We start from the raw sequence: 14,297 nt of genomic DNA, 5'->3' as shown, positions 1-14,297 counted from the left end.
CCGCCCCTCCCCGCGGCCGCGCCCAGCCCCGCGCGCTTGCTCACGGCGGCTTCCCCCTCTGGCGCGGCGCCCGCTGGGAGCTGTAGTCCGCCGCCGGGCCCTTGCCGCTCTCCGGAGCCAGCGGGGGGACTCCGCTTCCCGTCGGCCCCCGCGCCCTCGGCCGGCGCGGCGGTGCCGCCGGGGGCCGGCAGTGACGGGCGCCGCCGCCGCCATGGGCTGGGGGACGCGCCTGGGCCTCCTGGGCGGCCTGGCCCTGTGGGCGCAGCGGCGGCGGGCAGCGGCGGCCGCCCCGGGGCGGCGGGACCTGGAGCTGAAGCTGGTGCAGGTGGTCTTCCGGCACGGGGCGCGCACCCCGCTGCGGCCCCTCCCGGGGGCGGCGCCGGTGAGGAACGGGACGGGCGCGGGCGGCCGGGGCTGCGGAGCGGCGGCAGCCCGCGGGGCTGCGGCTGGTGCCCTCGCCCCGAGCCGGCCGGCTGCCCGCTGCCGCCTCGCTTCCTCCGGCCTGTAAATGGGTTGGTTCCCCCCCGCCCCTTCCCAAGGCCCTACCGGGAGTAAATCCGGGGAGAACATGGGAATTTGGGAGTTAAAGCGGAACGGCGATAGCACGGTCCCGCTGCCTGCTGGCGGGACGGGCGACGGGAGAGGGAACAACCTCCGCTGTGGCTGCAGGGAGCCCTCGGAGGAGGGACGCGGGGAGGGGCGGCCCGGCGCCGGGGCGCTGGCGGTAACACAAGTTACTGCTGCTCCCGGGGACTTGGGTTTTTAACGCCTGGTGCGGAGCCGTTCCCCCGCAGCACTGCACGTTACAGCAGATACTCGGCAAACGTGTGCTTGCTCGCCTCAGTGTTACTGCGATTGATCCGTCTCCCCATAGCTGCCAACGAGGCAGCCTCTTGAGCTGGCAGATACTAGCTCTGCTAGTTTGCTAAAGAAGCTTTTCGGTGAGTAACAAATAGCAGCAACAGAGATTTCCTCCAGATTCTTCTCCTGTAAGGGGAAGAAAGCAAGTGCTGCGTTTCATGCACATCATCTGTGTATGATGCACAGCAGATCAGCAAATCCAAGATGTAGCACTGCTGTCATTTCTGTACGTGCTGTATGAAGAGATCAGTTCTCTTTGGCTCCTTGTTGTGGTATTGGCAAGGCAGCACACAGTAACAGCTCAGCACTGGTTTAATGCTCTTGAAAGTCCTCATTTTCCACTGAAGCACTGTTTGTTTGTATGTTTGGAAACAGGTGGAATGGCATCCCACTCTTCTAGATGTGCCTGCTCAGACTAAGTTTGATTACATGGTGACTGACCTAAATGGAGGACCTCAGCCTCCCTCACCTTATGAGGAGCAATACAAAAAGACCGCATTCAAGGTGAGGCTGTATTTCATGGTGGTTTCATGTTCCCTCTGTAGACTTCTTTATTTCCGTATTCCACTGGAGACCCTTCCTTTTCTTTGCACTTAGGGTGGTGCAATTGCAGGACAGCTGACAACAGTAGGGATGCAGCAGATGTTTGCCCTGGGGCAAAGGCTGAGGAGAAGCTATGTGGAAGAAGCCAACTTTCTCTCACCAACATTTAAGCCTGCTGAGGTCTTGTGAGTCTCTCGCTTCCCTCTCAGACCTTCCCTTGCTTCCTCCCTCCTAACAAGCAGCCCTGTGCAAGGGAAACTTTCTGACCAGCATACCCTTCTCCACCCTATAGCGGACCGGCTGGTCCCTGGGCCTTCATCTTTGCTCAGCCTGCACAGCCCTGTACTAGAACTCACTCATGACACAAAGCATCCAATTCCCCAGCAGTCCTGAGAGCGATGTAAGGGACAGATTCATCTCACCTAGGTTTAGCCATTGACAGTGCTATTATGCACCTTTATGGTGAGTGAAGAGAAACAGGTATTTCTGGAGCACAATTTAACTCACTGTAGATTAAATAAGCTAAAGTTCAGTGAGATGAAGCACACCCCTGCTGCTCACATCAGTAATGCTGGGAGTGTCTGGTTTAGTATGAGAGAAAAATTACACTAGAGAAGTGCCAACTTTTTTATCTCCACTGTCTCTGAAGGGAAGTTAAAGGGCAGTTCAGATAATAGGTGTCTATTTAAGATAGCTATAGCGAGGCAAGATGAATCCCACCACAGGTTTCCAAAGCCACAGTGAAAGCAGAACCTTCAGTTCCAGCAAGTCCTCCCCAGCTGCAGCCACATCCACGTGAAAGAAAAAGTGCTACCTCACAAACTGCTTTCTCTCTTTCAGCATCCGTTCCACTAATATTTTCCGAAATCTGGAGTCCACACGGTGCCTGCTAGCTGGGCTGTACCAACAACAGAAAGAAGGTTGGGGAGACTTCTGACCAGTGCCTTTCCTTTCTCAGTGTTCCCTAGACAGGCACACCTCACACATCTCAACTCTCTCTGGCTTCTGGTTGTTACTTCTTCCCTGGTTCTTTGTGCCTGGCCCTCTTCCCCATGCTCTCCTGGTTCTACGTGTTGTCAACTTGTCACTTGCTCCCTCTCTTTGTGTAGCTTTCTGCTGGTGCTCAGCTTGGATCTGTTGCCATGAATGCTGCAATTTCAGACCTACTGAGGAGGTTAGCATTAACCCACTTCAGAATCAAGAGGGCAAAAAGTTTCAGGTCCAATGTTTACAAGATGCACATCTGAAAAAAGTTTCTCAAAGAAACCCAAGTATCTTGGCCAAAATCCTTTAAAAGTTCAGTATCTGGAGTAACTTTCAGCTGTATCGTACAGTTGACAACTACTTGTACGTCCTAGAAAAAGGCTCTGAGTTTTGAAGATGTCAGCTCTGCTCCCTCCCTGTTTAAGTTCCAGGAACAAATAGTAGAAGTGACTTGCTAGAGCTCCTTACAGCTCACGACAGAAACTAATTTTTGGCACATACAAACACTACAAAAAAAGAATACACAACTAGAAAGCTTTACAAGGTGCACAGCAGATATCCCTGTGGAATTAAATGCTGTGTGCAGAGAAACAAGCACAGTGGCTTGTGTTACAGGTGATAGCTCGGGGGGAATTGCTAGTTGACAGCAATGGACTTGAGCAAAAAGACTGTGAGAGTGATTAAAGCAGTCTAAAGACACACAGGTGCACTAGTGATCACAGAAGCTTCCTTCTCGTTCCACAGGATCTGTTGTCATTGTCACTGATGAAGCAAGCTCTGAAATCCTCTACCCCAATTACCACAACTGCCAGCGCCTGAAATGCTTGAGCAGGTAATTGCCAGCCATACCTCCCCATATGATTTCACTGCTGTTTCATTTCAGCAGTAGTAATTTAAAACAGTACATTTTCTTCCCATTTCCCAATTTCTTCCCCTGCCACTTACTGTTCTTTTGGAATGGTTATCTAGTTGTATAAAATACTTGGTGAGCAGAGTCATATACCAAGCAGTGGCACCAGAGGAAAAAAAAAAAATATATAGAAACTTTTTCTTGAAAGACCAATTTAATTTAGTCCGTGTCTACCAAACACTCATTACTAGCTAATGTACAGCTATTCTGCGGCATTGCTGCAGGGCAGAATTAATGTCATCTACATCCCTTAACAAGCCTTTCAAGTGTGAACATATTGGGCCTCCTTTTTATATTCAGCTTCTGGTTTGGGGGTTATTACAACATTCCTGTCACATTTATACCTTGAAGAAACTGAAACATACTCAGCCTTGACACATTTAACAAAGACTAATGAAGCAAAATAAGGAACATCCTACATAGAAAGAACACTCATGTTTGCAGAGTCAAGTACTCTAAATGCCTGTGCCAGGTTGGGCATGGGGTGGAAACTGAACAAGAGAGGCAAATGTATTACAGTTTGGTTGGATTATACATTAGCATATTTTTGTCCAAAATTCAAGAGTTGTCAGAATTCACTTGCAAAAGCTCATTATATAATGCTTGACTCTGCAGGCAAAGGATTGTTCTTCACAGTGGTGAGGTGACAGCCCATAGAAGCAGTACATTCAGCCTCCTCTAGTAACATCAACTGTCCAAAAAGGGAGTCAACTGCAAGTTCTTCTGCTCCCTCCCCCTCAGCCCACCAAATGAGCACATTTTGTGACCACATCAAGGTGGAATTTTTTTTAGGCTGCAGTAAGAAGCACTGCCTCAGCTTACAGGCTACCTAAGCCAGAACTTCCAGCATATTTGATTTCAAACAGAAACTAGAGCTGTTCCTAAAAAAATAAAAAGCAAGCCTAAAAAAACTTTTCCCACCTCCTCCCCAACAGATCAGGGTCAGAGAAAACAAAACCTAAGCAACATATTTTGCTTGAAGTACATGGCCAGCATGGATATTCTCAGCTAAACTTTTCAAAATAAAATTTTAAACAGTGTAAAGAGACAAATGGCTTCTAACAAAGTGAGAGGTGAGTTTAAGCTGCAAGTGAGTATCTAGGTGTTTCCCTCTTCCCACACCATACAGTAACCAGTTCAAAGTTTCTACCCTTTTTTCTTTCATGAGGCAGGTAAAGGCTGCTCCCTGAAGACACAGACTTGTGCTGTTCCAGTATGACTAGATCTGTTAACTGATACACAGCCCTTGCTTATGGGAACCAGTTCTGAGGTGTTCACACCTCATCTTAATTTTTTTCCCTCACCTCTGTGAGTGCAGATAGCCAGCTCTGATCCTTGACATCTAGACACAGCATCCGTCCATTCTGCAACTTAGACTCCCAATATCAAGAATCCCTCAGTATCCTGTGGTGCTTCTCTTCTACCCCTCAATGATGTAAGACAACTCCACTGGGCTGGGGTCATGAAAAAAAAAAAAAAACCAAAAGACAGGAAGTCTGATGTGTGAAAAGTTTTTGGGTTGTTTTCTTAATTCCCTGACAGGCGTAAGTTGAAGAATGCCTTGCAACAGCCAGGTATCTCTGATGACTTGAAAACAATTAAGGAGAAGATGGGTATTGATGGCGATAAGTCTGTGGACTTTTTTCTCCTCCTTGATAACATTCTTGCTGAGCAGGTGAGCTGAGCAGTTCTGTTGCACTGTCACAGAAAGAAACATCCCTTTACCATGCATATGGAGGAAATCACGGAGTGCCAACACCCACTGATACCAGTGGATACCCCAGTACCTTTCTGTGCAATCCAGAAAGTTTATAGAAATAGCATGGCCTTTTTAAAAAGCAAGACATGGAGTCAGCCTTGCTCTAGGATGGATGAAGACTCATCTCCAGTATTTATGTTCTTACCTTGAAATCCAGTATCTCTTTCAAGGGTAATGAAGTACAGCTAAGAGAGCAGTTGAGCCTTGCTTACCCCATTACAAAGTGCTTTCCCTCCTTTGGCAGTCAGCACATAAGAGAGTCATCTTAATCCGGGTTCCAGCATGCTACCCATGAGCCAGATTGCTTCTGTTACTGGGAGGGAGCTGGGCATATTTGTACCCCGCCTAGTACCTCTCTTTTGCTGGAGCTAATGGTAATTGGTCTGGCTGTCACTTGAATAGCTCAAGGCATGATACTCCCTTCACATAGAAATGTATCCTCAAGAAGAAACATCCATTGTTTTGGTGGACGGAGCAAGTCTGTATATTTAAAACCTCCTAGAACTCCTCACATGAACACCATAGTAGAATACTGTAGCACAAATGCTGTTACATGAACAGCTGTTTCTGTGGGCAGTCACCCATGTGTCTTCAGGCTGTGTTCAGAAAGGGTCAAACCCTATTGTTATGCTACATCTTCTCCTTCCAGGTGCACAATTTGCCAAGCTGCCCTGTGCTGAAGAACTTTCAGCAGACAGTTAAGCGTCGATCTGTTGACTCGCTGCTTTTCCTTCTGGAAGATGGTTCAAGGTGATTACCTGTATCCATGCCTCCAGCCTTAGGGGTTGTCTTAGGTTTACCCAGGGTGGATGAGCTGCACCAGCTTACTGCAGCAGATAGAAGCCCTTTCTGATCTGCTACATTCCCCCACCAGAGGCTACTGCTCCCTCATGAGGTTTGTGCCTTAGCCATCTCAGTCCAGTGCCTTGAGTCAGGGACATGAGCTAGGAAAAAGGGAGTCCACACTGAGGAGGCCAAGATGTGGGCTTACATCCTGTTTTGCTGACGGTCATGGAGAGAGTTAGCCACTGAGGTAGGCAATGAATGCCTCAGTTGCCACGCCTGTTTAAGTTAACCCATGTCAAAGGCGAAAGCAGAAAAGAACAGGAGATGCTTCCAGCCTGAACCCTGAGGCTGCACAGGTGAGGCTGCCCTTGCAGATGCACAACTACAATCTGAATTCCAACCAGGGAAGTTTATCCCAGGGATGGCACCTGCACAACTAGGCTGAGAAGTGTTGGTGCTAGTGGAAAAGGTGATGCCAGGCCCTGCACACATGTAACTACTTGCAAAAGAATCTGCTGCTACATGCAGTTAATTGCCTCCTCCACAATTATTTGTAAAAGTGGCTGAGTTGCTAGCCTAGCAGCTGTTTTCCTTTCAGATTCATTTGCAGCTGCCATATTCACCAGCTCTTCTCAGGTGGTGGTATAGGACTGCCTTTTCTGTTAGGGCAGTTGTCCCCAGCCTTTTCCTTAACTTGTGTTAGGGATCTCAGGTACTGAAAGACTGATTTCCCCCACTCCCACAACACCCAGGAGAGCCACAGTCACACTCATCCTCCATTTCAACTGATGTATTCATTAGGAAGAGGGAGTTTCTTCACACCAGAAGTTGTCTAAAGATCTCCTCTTTGTTCAATACAGGGATAAAACCTAATTTTTAAATATAGCCGCCAGCTTCTCAAATCCCACCCCTCCCCTTCCCACCAAAGGGCCCAATCACCAAAGGGCCCAATCACTTCAGTTGCTGTTTTGCAGTCAGCTGCAGTCATCTTCCCTAGCTGAAAAGCATGCATTCAAAAATCACAACATGGGGAACAAAATAGCATAGAAAACATCAAGGAGTTTCTAGATTTCCCTTTATGTGGGCCACACCTCATGAGACTGCTTGTTAACACCCCCCACACACACACATTCTGCAATCCCATTAAAATCTGTGGTGACCATGCAAGTGCCAAGTGCCAAAATAAAAAAGTGACCATAGGAATTACATTTAATAGTTCTTAGCTACACCCAATATATGTTATCAATTTGTAAGAGAAATGCAGGTTCTCAGGTGTTTGTTCCAAATTATTTAATTTGAAAGTTTAAAACCTAGTAGATTTATTTCTGCTTCTTTTATAGAGAAGTTCTTCAGATGAGTGTTGGTCTCCTTTTCTATACCTTACAGAAGAACATTACAGAAGCAGTAGATCCCTCATCTCCAGCTGAAAAGGCCAGGTACAGGGCAGATCTCTAATTGTTACAAATTCTGGCTTGCTGTTAGTGTGAAAAGCTGGTTCAGAAAGACGTTGAATGTGTGGGGCAAAGAGAATGAGCGCTCCTCTGCTAGAAAAAGCATGAGTGCTACTGGCTATCTGTGGAGGAGCACAGCCAACATTTTAGGTTTGGGTTTTTTTTTCCCTTTTTATCAGAAAACTCATTCTCTATGCTTCTCATGACGTTACCCTTATTCCTGTCCTGGTGGCACTGGGCACCTTTGATCACAAGTGGCCACCTTATGCTGCAGATGTGACCCTGGAACTGTATGAGCACCAGCAGTCCAAAGAGTGGTTTGTTCGCATGTCTTACCATGGAGAGGTAAGCCCCTCGTACAAATCCTGGGCTTTTGGTTTTGCCATGCATGCATGTAAAGCTGTGAAGCAAGACTTGTTCTGAGCATGCCATCAAGCCAGATAACAGAGTAAGACACCTACAGCACATCCATGGTAGCCAAGATATCTGGCTATTGATCTAGTGTGAGTTTAGGCAAAGACTTTGAACCTCTGCCTCTCTGTGTCTTTGCCTCGACTAGCATATTTTCCTGCCACAGAATGCATCAGTATCAGCAAAAAAGGGCTTTGGCAATGCACGAGATCTGTGATTTTGTCTCTTTGCCTCTGCAGGAGCAAGTGGTGAAAGGATGTAGAGCAGGTCTCTGCCCACTCAAAGAATTTCTAGAAGTTCTTTCACAGTACTCAGTCAGTCCAGAGGAGTACAATAACCTGTGCTCCCAAATGGAGGGGAATCAGCAAACTGCCTCATGATTAAGTTGTCTTAAATTAAAATTAGTTTATCGTCACAATCTTTGACTATTTTTCTTTATATTCCTGCCAGCCTTCCGTATTCTAAAGGTATTTTAGATGAGGGGACTTTTTCCTACCAGACACAGGGTGGCATAGTGTCACTTTTCACTGTTAGCAGCAAGATGAAAGAAGCTGTGTAACAGAATGGCTCGAGTTCACTTCTGAGGTGGCCACACAAAAGCACAGAAAGGCTGAAAATGGCAAGGGAGAGAAGAGACCTTTTTAAATTGCCCTGCTGCTTCAGGAATATGAGAGAAAACATACCTGTTCCTCATATGCTGGGACTGTGGGATGAAGCCCAAGCTTCCTCTGTGCTACCAGACTTGAGAGCTTTGACATAACAATTGCTTTTATGTATGGTGAACTGCAGAAGCCACTGTGCCTTTCCCTTTTTTTGTCATGTTGGAGGGTTGCTCTGCAGAGAGATGAACCTCCCAAATTGCATAGCATTTAGCTACCCCATCTTCTTGAGGGCATTTCTGTGCACACAAAACCTCTCCAAAGGGACAGAAAGCCTCCAAACCTCTTCACTGCACTCCTGTAATTATGGAAATTCTGCTGTGAACATGCAAAACAACCACAGTGGGCCAAGTACAAGAACATGCACTCTTAGTGAACTTTGCTTAATGTGCTTTAAAAAAGGGAGTCCGGGGAGCTGCTACGCTGGGCAGCGTTGCATCTGTTTTGTACTTGCTGAAACAGGAATACACCAGCATAGCCAACAGAAGTACTTCTAGATGAGATGATGACACTTTTTCCTGTAGGACAGTACTAAGGATCACTATTGTTGCCAAAATCCCCATTTTTCAATCAGTAAATAAAACTTGGATCCTGACCTACTTTCTTTGGGATATGTAAAGGCTAAAGTAGGGGGACCACTTATTAAAATGGCCCTGCAGTTTTGGTTCTGCATTACCCCTTATCACTTAGCGAAAACAGACTGCAGTGATGTTAATGTAAGTCATTGACAGATATGTGACTGGAGGCACTACAGTACCTTCTCCCTGAGAAGCGTGGGCTGGATTTACCTCTACTCTTTCATTAGCCAGCCCCCACCACAATTACATGTTGACACCACGCACAGTGAACAGAATAATTTGAATACTAAATACATTGCTGGAGGTCTCACTGAACTGCTATTAGAAGCTGTCAAAAAAGCAAACAAACCATTGTTATTTTCCATCAAGTTTTTATACAGCCTAAAACCATAATGCCATTATATAAAAATCAATGGCCTACCCTTGCTTAAGAACAGCGTGTTCTGCTCTAATCAAGCTCTCATGCACAGTGTAAAGTATTTGGAGAACAGCAATGGAAACATTAGGCATACGATTGCAAGTTATTTGTGAGGCATGGACTGCTTGGGAAAGGGGTATCAGGGAACAGTATCAGAATCTTTGGCCATACTAGTAGACAAAGGGGGAATTCACATACCTTCTCCTAAACAAGAGCTAGGAGCATCTCCCAGCAAAACTGACCAGCAACCAGGTTAAAAATTGCAACATGGTCAAGACCCACAGAACTTGGCAGCATGAGCTGTCCTAGTGCACCTAAGATTGTTAAAGGGCACTGCGTTCACACCGTTAAAATAATCATATCACTCTAAGCAGGGTAATATACATTCGGTAACAGCAGAAGACCTCAGAAAAACAGGCCAGCTTCTTAGCAGTGGCTAGGAAGAAGCCTCCCCTGGGAACAGGTTACTTCATAATTGTCTCTTACAGGGCTTCTGCAGTGCCCTCTGTGCCCCGCCCCAGCCTTACCGTTCCCCCTTGGTGCGGAAGTGGTTGGGCCATCCATTGGTCTCATCCCACTGAGCGACTCCATGGTAGTCGTGGCCCACAGTATGAAGGAGGAGTTATTTCTGACCTCAACTAGTGTAAATAATGATTGCAGAAGAGGATTGGTGGGGCAGTGGAAGAGTTTTAAGACTAAAGGACACAGGTAAGTGGGAAGTGCTGAACTGCAAACACAGCATGGAAGAGCTGTGGCATTTCTGAAAACATGGAATAAAAATTTCCAGAAATCAACAACTTCCCAAGGAACCAATGCATTTACATGAATAGGCTGGCTCTTCGCAAGAACTGGGAAAGACACAAAATCCCAGGGGACAGTAAAAGAAACCCAAAAACTTTCTTACCCTGGGCTGTTAATATGAGAACTGCTGACATGAGCAGCTAACAAGTTCAACCTCAAGTTCCCTCAAACTTGAGCTGGAGCTGCTAACCCAAATTAGTCTGCCTCCCTTGCTATTTTAGTCCAATGTAGTCAACGCAGGTTGCTCAACTTAAGCCTAAAAGACTTTTTTTTTCTCCATTTTGCATTGCAAACCTATCCTTGTATAGTATGTTTCATTTAAGGCAATGTTAGTATAGTACATAATTGGCAGGAAAGATGTCAACTTAAGTTTAGGGTTTTGTTTTCTCCTCATGTAAAACATCTTTTAAAGTTTCCAGTATCCCAGACAAAACAGCATCACTTTTCTTTCCTGCCTCATGCTCTGACTCAAACAAAATCAATCGTAAGCTTAAAACCTGAGCATGTAATGAGTCATGAAGACCTACATCTCTCAGCACAAAAGGTTTGCTGGTTGAAAATCAAAAGGGGATCAAGAGGATAGTGAGCTTGGTATATTTGTCAATAAACCCAACATCATAAAGCTAGCAGTCTGCGTCTTTTTAAGGCCTGAAGAACACTCTGCTTAAGGTTAAAGCACGTTATCAGGAAAGAGCATGATAAAGCTAGGTGTTACATATCTACCACAACAAACAGCATTAACAGAAACGATTGGAAACTACATGGACTGGCTAAAAACTGAAAAATCTTCCAATTAGAGGTCACCTCGCCAGAAAGATGACACAGCAGATATGCAAGACGACTTACCTTTTTTAGGTTACGAATTACTACCAGTCGATACAGTGAAGTGCGCTCTACTAAATACAGGCCTATATCAAACATGGATCATTTCTGCTCGAGAAGTATCAAAATAGAGAACAGGTTTCAGCCAACAGCCTGCCAAGGCTGCACGAGGAAAGCATTCACCATCATGAGTGCAGAAGAGCACGACCAATGAAACATAGCCTTTTCTGCCACCAGAATGAAAACCAGCACAGTTGATGGTCAGCATACCAAGCACCACAAAATTAAGCTGTGTCTACCATATTTGTAATAGCCCCAACACGGGCACAACAAATGCTGTGTTCCAACAGTCTAGGAAGTGTGTTTAGGATTCACACTTACCCTTACCCTCAGGAAGAGTCAGGCACCCGCATCTACTCTAAGTCAGGATACATGTATTGTACCAGAAGCATCACCAGCATTCAAATCCCAACCAAGACTGATGCAGATTAGATCTCCGCATACTGGTCTGTCTTCTGAAATGTTATCCATTAGATACCACTAGGAAGGGTCAGGACTAAACTCATAGGGCTGGCTTGTCATGTTCTTTGGTAGATTAGCTAGCCCATGATACAGGTACAAAGCTTGAGTTTATTTGGACAGTGCTTAAAACTGCCAGTGTACTTCACAGATGACCTGTTTGCAACAGTCTACTACTTTAAAACAAACAGATTTCAAATATTTTAAACTTTTGATTTAGCAGGCGCATTACTTTGCGTTTCAGAAGTTCACCATCTGCTGGGTTTACCTTTTAAGTCTCTCCGCACTCCGGCTGCGCAGCCATCTGGGATGAGATAATTTGAACAGCAGACTGTTTCCTCCCATGTTACTAGAGAGGAAGAGCAGCCAAGCATGTATGAATAAAGTCTATTTCATTCTTTCAAACAAAGGTGGAGGAGGATGATTTGAAGGTTTAAAAAAAAAAAAAAAAAAAAAGAGAGAGGGGGAGGGGAAGAAAACTAAAAATGGCAACCCCACTTTCCATCTTCAACTGCACCATGACTACCAGAGCTGAGTCACAGTTACTATTGATTATAAATAAGCAGGAAAGAACAGAGCCTGACTTAGAGATCCCAAGGTGAATTTGCAAAGCTGGCAGCTAGAAAGCTTTTTCATTTGCAAAGCAAAAAGGGGAGAAGTAGAATCAGAGCAAAACAAAGAAGTTCAGTCTACATCTATTGAGTCATTTCTCTGACCAGAGCCAGCCAAGGCATTAGCATCTCTTGTCCATCAGCTGCTGCAAACCAGGCAACATCACTGAGGTTAAGTGCACCTACGTGGACACAGGAGAATCCACATCTTCTGCATTTTCTGTAGGAAAAATCTTGTTAAGATATCAAATACCAGCATCTTCAGTTAGACAGACACAGAAGGAACTTTAATTATCCAGCATCTTTAAAATGTATCCTTTCACTACCAAATGGCTTTGAAACAGTGAATCCCATATGCTAATTTTTCTAGAATAAGTTGAAGTCACCTGAAATCTTTTACTATTCAAAGTAAACTCAACAGGTATAGGAGGCACTGAGAAAGAATGTTAAAAAAAAAAAAAAGCACCAAACCCTCCAGGTTATTTCTATGTCAGTAAAGAAGTTTGCTTTGTTCAACATGGTAAAAACAGTCAGGAGTCATGGCAGAAGTGGCAACACTTAAAAAGGTTGCACTGTGACAATTCTCATGCAAGATCCTCAAAAGGGAGCTCTGCAACCATTTAAAGAAGAGGTAACTACGCTCTACAGAAATAACACATACTGTGTCATTGTCAGCTCTTTCCAAAATCTTGACAAGCCCGTGCTTCAGGCATGCTGCTTGTCTTGTTAGAGGGAAGCACCACAACATACATCCTACACTTTGTCAAAAGAGTAATTCTCACCCAAAATCATTGTAAATTTGCATGACAGCACAAAGGTGAATTTGGAAGCAGGCAACAGAAGGCTCTGAGGCTTGCGTGCCTCCAACGGTGCATGGCTTCACTCATTTTGTAACACTAGCAATGAAACTTCTTTGGTAAGCCAGCCACCGACAGCAATTCTTCATCCACCTGTTAAGGACCAGTTAACTCTGAAAAACTCTCACACACAAGCGTATTAAAGATACTCATTCTCCACATGAAGTTTCACACTAATAGCCAGCCCTTTGAGGAAACTACTCATTGAAATAATCTCAAGTAACAGTAAGTGGAAGGAAGAACACAGATAACACACTCCATATACAGTGCTGGGGGACCAGAAAGCAGACAGCCACAGAGCCCACACCCTGCCCTACAGATCCACATCTGGTTCATCCTGGTCTTCTCCAGGAGCGGGGCTCAACTCCTAATCTGTGGTTCAGCATCCAGTCTTTCACTCCTCATAGACAAAACCATAAAACCTTCTTGCTGAAATTCTCTCAAAAGGCAAGTTTGAAAAGACAGGGGATTAGGAAGCGATCGATGAAAACTACAGCAAAGCAACAATTTACCCAGCAGGGTTGTCGTGATAAAAATCTGCTCACTGACAATTTCTCTCTTACCTTTATTTAAGTGCATCTTTTCCCCACTATCTCAGCCTCTGAGCGCTGGCAGTCAGAGACCCTACCCAATCCAAAGCCCCCAGGGGGACACACAACCCCAGGGCCCCACATAGCATTGGACTCCGGCACTCAGCAGACAGACACCGCTGCTTAGGGAAAGCTTAAAACCACGTACCTTGTACTGGTGCAATCACCAGGAAGACGTGGCAGAGACAAGTTTCATCTATTCCTTGACCCTCAACAAATTGAGGAAGAAAGACTGTAACTATCGTCCCTGGGGCATTCTGAAATAAGACCTCACTCCGAGGAAAAACAAGCTCAGTTCAGGATTAAGCAAACAGAAGTGCCTTGCAAGAAGCATGCAGCTGCCTATAGACCAGACTTTTAGGAGCAGCCAAAGCTTACCCCCATCTGGCCTCTAGGCTGGCTGTGATCATGTGGAAGAGCAAAAGTCATCTGGCCAGCTGTCTGATGTACATAGAAACACAGGACTGGATAAAGAAGACAGTTCTTTTTTGTAAGAAACAATATATTTTATTTTTCTGACACCACAGCCCTGGCGAGTGGTTTTGTACCAAATTTAATGGAGGTTACACAGAACGTTTTACGCTGGGGAGAAAAAAAAAAAACCCACAAAAAAAAATCCTGGGTAACTTTTAGTGTCTGTTCCACTCCCACATTAATAAAATCACTTGGGGTTTCTAAGAAAAGGAGAATAGGAAACAGTGAGAGAGACTACTGTAGGATGTAACAGTGTCCAAGTC

At 45.5% G+C, this 14,297-nt stretch overlaps 1 protein-coding gene across 9 annotated transcripts; it reads left to right on the top strand.

Annotated features, from left to right (window-relative positions):
• The first annotated feature begins 196 nt into the window (after nucleotides 1-196).
• Nucleotides 197-14,186, top strand: ACP6 (acid phosphatase 6, lysophosphatidic). 9 transcript variants are annotated; one of them, XR_003924202.1, is made up of 11 exons: nucleotides 199-382; nucleotides 1,237-1,365; nucleotides 1,459-1,589; nucleotides 2,245-2,324; nucleotides 3,133-3,220; nucleotides 4,841-4,973; nucleotides 5,707-5,807; nucleotides 7,184-7,279; nucleotides 7,474-7,639; nucleotides 9,849-10,068; nucleotides 11,747-14,186. XR_003924202.1 is itself a non-coding variant. In XM_030019786.2 (10 exons), exons 1-10 carry the CDS (start codon nucleotides 212-214, stop codon nucleotides 8,083-8,085), a joined length of 1,236 nt encoding a protein of 411 aa, XP_029875646.1. In that variant the 5' UTR covers nucleotides 197-211; the 3' UTR covers nucleotides 8,086-8,123. The 9 variants fall into 9 exon arrangements, 6 of the variants coding, with proteins under 6 accessions (XP_029875646.1, XP_040980708.1, XP_029875642.1 ...); XR_003924203.1 differs by having other exon boundaries at nucleotides 11,723-14,186; XR_003924201.1 differs by having other exon boundaries at nucleotides 10,961-14,186.
• Nucleotides 14,187-14,297: the final 111 nt, after the last annotated feature.

The sequence above is a fragment of the Aquila chrysaetos genome, chromosome 7 (genome assembly GCF_900496995.4).
Source record: "Aquila chrysaetos chrysaetos chromosome 7, bAquChr1.4, whole genome shotgun sequence".
In the NCBI taxonomy this organism is placed as follows: Eukaryota; Metazoa; Chordata; class Aves; order Accipitriformes; family Accipitridae; genus Aquila; species Aquila chrysaetos.
This window is presented reverse-complemented; position numbering and strand designations above follow the sequence as displayed.